This window comes from Centruroides sculpturatus, unplaced genomic scaffold, assembly GCF_000671375.1.
Source record: "Centruroides sculpturatus isolate CEXI.00-Female unplaced genomic scaffold, Cexi_2.0 scaffold1394, whole genome shotgun sequence".
Classification (NCBI taxonomy): domain Eukaryota; kingdom Metazoa; phylum Arthropoda; class Arachnida; order Scorpiones; family Buthidae; genus Centruroides; species Centruroides sculpturatus.
Genome location: NW_019385702.1, coordinates 96,422 through 100,649, shown reverse-complemented (window position 1 = coordinate 100,649; position 4,228 = coordinate 96,422). Strand labels below are relative to the sequence as shown.

Below are 4,228 nucleotides of genomic sequence, written 5' to 3'. Positions count from 1 at the left end.
TGACCGTTGTATTATCATTAAAAGACAAATTAAAGTATTTATTTCGATTATCCGGATTTTTTCTTATCCGGACGACCTTCATCCCCAATTAGTCCGGATAATCGAGGTTATACTGTACTTACATTCAACAGAATTTAAGCATAATTTTTTTATATATTGAATTTTTCAATTTAAAAATTATATTCAAAATTAAAATTTATGACAAATAATTTAGAAACTTACTTCTTCTACTCTAACTAATTCAACGAAATTATCTGGAAATACTCCAATTTGTCCATTTAATTCGCCTTTCCACCATCCTTTATCTTCAACCTCCTTTGTAATAATTGTGATTATGTCTCCTTTTTTTAATGTTAACTCATCATCATTCTGTGCTTCATATGGATAAATTACTTGAGCCTGTTCTCTCACTATTAAAATTTTTTCAATACAAATATTAAAAATTTATTCAATATTATTAATAAATTTAACCAATTCTACAAACATTTTAAATTTAAAATTTAAATTTTAGTTATATTCTTTTTCTATATATACAGCAAACCTCACTAACTCTGACTAATAGGGCAGTGAAGATTGTCAAAGGTTACAAAAGTCCAAGTCATCAGGGTATTTTCTCCAACAATGTAGAAAATGAGAATGTGAATATACAGTGCAATAATTTATTATAATCAGCTCTGCACAGAAGATTTATTGCTAAATTCATTATTACAGGAAATGAGCTCAAAAAATTTCATGACAACACAGTATAAAGCAATGTACAGTCTTTAATAACTTACCAACTACAGTAAAATAATGCACAGTATTGAAAAGACTTGATATTAAAAAACACTCAATTATAACTTTTCTATTCTCAAGAAATTCCCAAGTTACCATTTCAAAAAGTTAATCCAATTAGCAAGGGTTTATTTTATTTACAAAATTATTTTGTTTAACTAACTTCAGATGTTAATTTTAATTAAAAATGCAAAATCAAAGGCTACATTTTAAAATAAATATTTAAATAAATAATTTGCAACTTAATACAATTTTACTTAAATATAATATGATAGTTATTCTAATTGAAAATCTTATCTATGTTTTAGAAATTTCTTTTCTTAAGGGTCTATTTACACACAACAGTGGAGTCCGGCACAGTGACCATTTGGTGGCAGTGATGTTGAGCACGGCACAGTGACAAGTATTTACACACAACAGTGATGTGACCATGATGTCAGTGAGTGGTCATGGACTTTTCTGAGGATGAATTGGCTATGATAGCTATATGTTTGGATGAAGAAGAAAAAGAAATGCGATCAAGAAAGTGCCGCAAGTGGGTACATCAAGCATGGACAAAAAATATCAACAGAATGGGAGTTTCATACTATTTATAAAAAATTGAGATGACGAATTTATATATTTTTAAATATTTTCGAATGTCTCAACATACATTTCATACTTTATTAAACAAAACAGAGAAAATATTCATTTTGTACCCAATGTCCATGTACTTCAAATGAGATAAATCAAATAGAACAGGGTGTTGATGCACCATTTCAATTAAATGTTCGTCATCCATTAGAAAACAAAATTTAACGTCAGTAAAAATATCGTTTCCATCAAATGTACTTTCATGGTATGGTCACGCCACTGCCACTGCACAGCACAGCACAGCATTGTGATGGATGAGTCTGGATAGGGTGGTTTAAAACTAGGTCAATGATTTCCCACATGCAAAAATTCACAGCACTATGCCAGCATGTCACTGTTGTGTGTAAATGGACCTTAAATAAGAACTTTTTGTTCAATTACCTGGTTTTGGAGGTAACTTTGGGGCATTTTCAGCATTAGCTGGTAAAGGTGGAGGTTTTTTCAATATGGGCTAAAATTTAAAAAAAATTAAAAGTTAACTTACATAATAATAATGCTTTACATATACAGTAGAGCAGCGATTATCTGAATCAACTGGGGATTGGGGTTGTTCAAAAAATCGATTTTTCGTATAACTGATTATGTACAAGAAAATATATTATTAATATAGTATACAGTGGTACCTCAGGATACGAACGCCCCAGCATATGAAATTTTCAGGATACGACATGAAATTCGAACATATTTTTGCTCCACGATACGAACAAAAACTCACCATACGACGTTACATTAGTTCGCAGTGCCATTTTTTATTCACTTCTGTTCATTGGTCTCAGTCCGCGAGTTTGCTTCGTCGTGAAAGGATCTCGCTTGATGAAGGAAATCTTGAGGTATTATCAGAAAGTGACTGATTTTATTGAAAAGAAACATCCCGAAAAGGTTCACACTGGCCATATTGCCGCTTGGAGTAATCGCATTTGCCTAAGTCATTTTATAAACATTTTAAAAAGTAAGCAAAGCCAAACCTCTTTGGATAGATATTTAACCAAGCCACCTCTATCCAGTGAAAGCACTGGTGAAAGTGAAGGAAATAAATCAAAAAGCAGTGAATAAAAATTAAAGCAAAAAATATAAAACAACACTAATTTTTTTTAATCTTTTCTAAGTTATTTTTAAGTTATTGTTACATTATGTTATGTAAGTTAGATTTTAGTATCATTTCCCTTCTTCCCCTCCTCTGCCATCAGTTTACACCGCCACCTTCGTCTATCCTCAAAAGTAAAGTGCAAATAAAACTATATATTTTTTAAATTAATTATTATTCTATTATGGTTATTTATACATTTACAACTACAAAACGCATTTTTCAGTGTTTTCCTTACTATATTTATTATTATTTTTTAATGTACTACTTAGCTTTAATTTGAGTGTTTTTTCGTTGGAATGGATTATTTGGTTTTACATGTAATCGTATGGGGAAAAATGATTCACCTTACAACATTTTCATGATACGATCTCAGTTTCAAAACGAATTAATTTCATATCCTGAGGTACCACTGTATTAGTATATCCTAATAATAGTATATTAATATATCCCATGTTTAAATTTTTCTCCATTGCGTGTCGCTTCATGTTGAATTTTCGTCGATGTTAGGCCTAATGAAAATTTTTATAATAATAATTGTGGCTATTGTATCATTAAAAATTATTGAAAAATATAAAAGCAAAAAAAAATTATACTTTAGAAGTTAATCTAGTATCAAAAACGTTCAATTCAGCATGACAGTCCAACTGGAATGCTTTCGGTTAACTGACATTTCAGTTGATTGACATTTGGATAATCAATGCTCTACTGTATTAATTAATTAATAGATAAAAATTAAAATCAAAAATATTTTGAAAATCTAATTTATTTATAAAAATGCTGGTAAGGGCTCTTGCTTGATTTTCCCAGCACTTGAACAGAACAAGGACCAGGAAGAAAGTCTGATAATTTTCAATTATACAACAATATAAAATTTAAGTAACAACAAAAGCTTAGATGGCATAATTCTGTTGAATTATAATAAATTTCTCTATTTAAAAAAATTTAATAGTGTAAAAATAACAGTAGCTTAAGTTTACATGATGAAAGCAAAAGTATATATGATATATGATAGGCTCAAAGACCAAAAATGCTCAGTGAGGGGAAGAAAATGACCACAATGCATTCTAACTTCTCAGATCCAGCCGCAATGTGAATTTCTTGTTATAGTACTTCAAAAATGTGCACAATGCATTTTGGCATATTCAATAAGACCATAAAGCAAAATTCATATTGATATTCTTTTAACAATCAACCAAAATGCAATCTGGCAATCAACTACATACTATTAATTACATGAAATTAAGAATGAAAAAAGTTAAATGATTTTTCATCTCTTATTTTGTTAATGCTAATTTTATTTTATAAAATGAAAGAATGAAACAAATTAACCAAGGAAGCAAGTCTATATTTAATAAAACTATCATACACACTTTTTTATCTGCTGAAGATTCTACAGGTGTTAATTTTTTAATTCCATCTTGAAAAATATTTCCAAGTCCAACTCCTCTCACTGGCTTTGGTTTGATCTCTTGATGGCTAGGAGAACTCAATTTAGCACCATCTAAATTAAAAAAGAAAAACTTATTAGTTTCAATAAGATGTATTCAATGTATTCATAAAATAAACTTACATATTATATTTCATATAATTTAAACAGTTGTTATATTCTAAATCAAAATCAAAAGTTTGTATATAATAATAATAATAATGTTTTTGTAGGGGAACTGAAATCAAATGTATATCCAGACTTTTCCTGTAAATTTAATGAAATCTATATATATATATATATATATA

At 28.9% G+C, this 4,228-nt stretch overlaps 1 protein-coding gene across 1 annotated transcript in view; it reads right to left on the bottom strand.

Annotated features, from left to right (window-relative positions):
* Window positions 1–4,029, bottom strand: part of LOC111641345 (SH3 domain-containing kinase-binding protein 1-like) — a gene marked incomplete at its 5' end in the record, with an annotated part of 23,951 nt that extends 19,922 nt beyond the window's left edge. Inside the window, 3 exons of the mRNA XM_023387481.1 lie at window positions 223–410; window positions 1,789–1,858; window positions 3,865–4,029. Coding sequence (XP_023243249.1) covers window positions 223–410; window positions 1,789–1,858; window positions 3,865–4,029 — 423 coding nt within the window. The remainder of the gene's footprint in view (window positions 1–222; window positions 411–1,788; window positions 1,859–3,864) is intronic.
* Window positions 4,030–4,228: the final 199 nt, after the last annotated feature.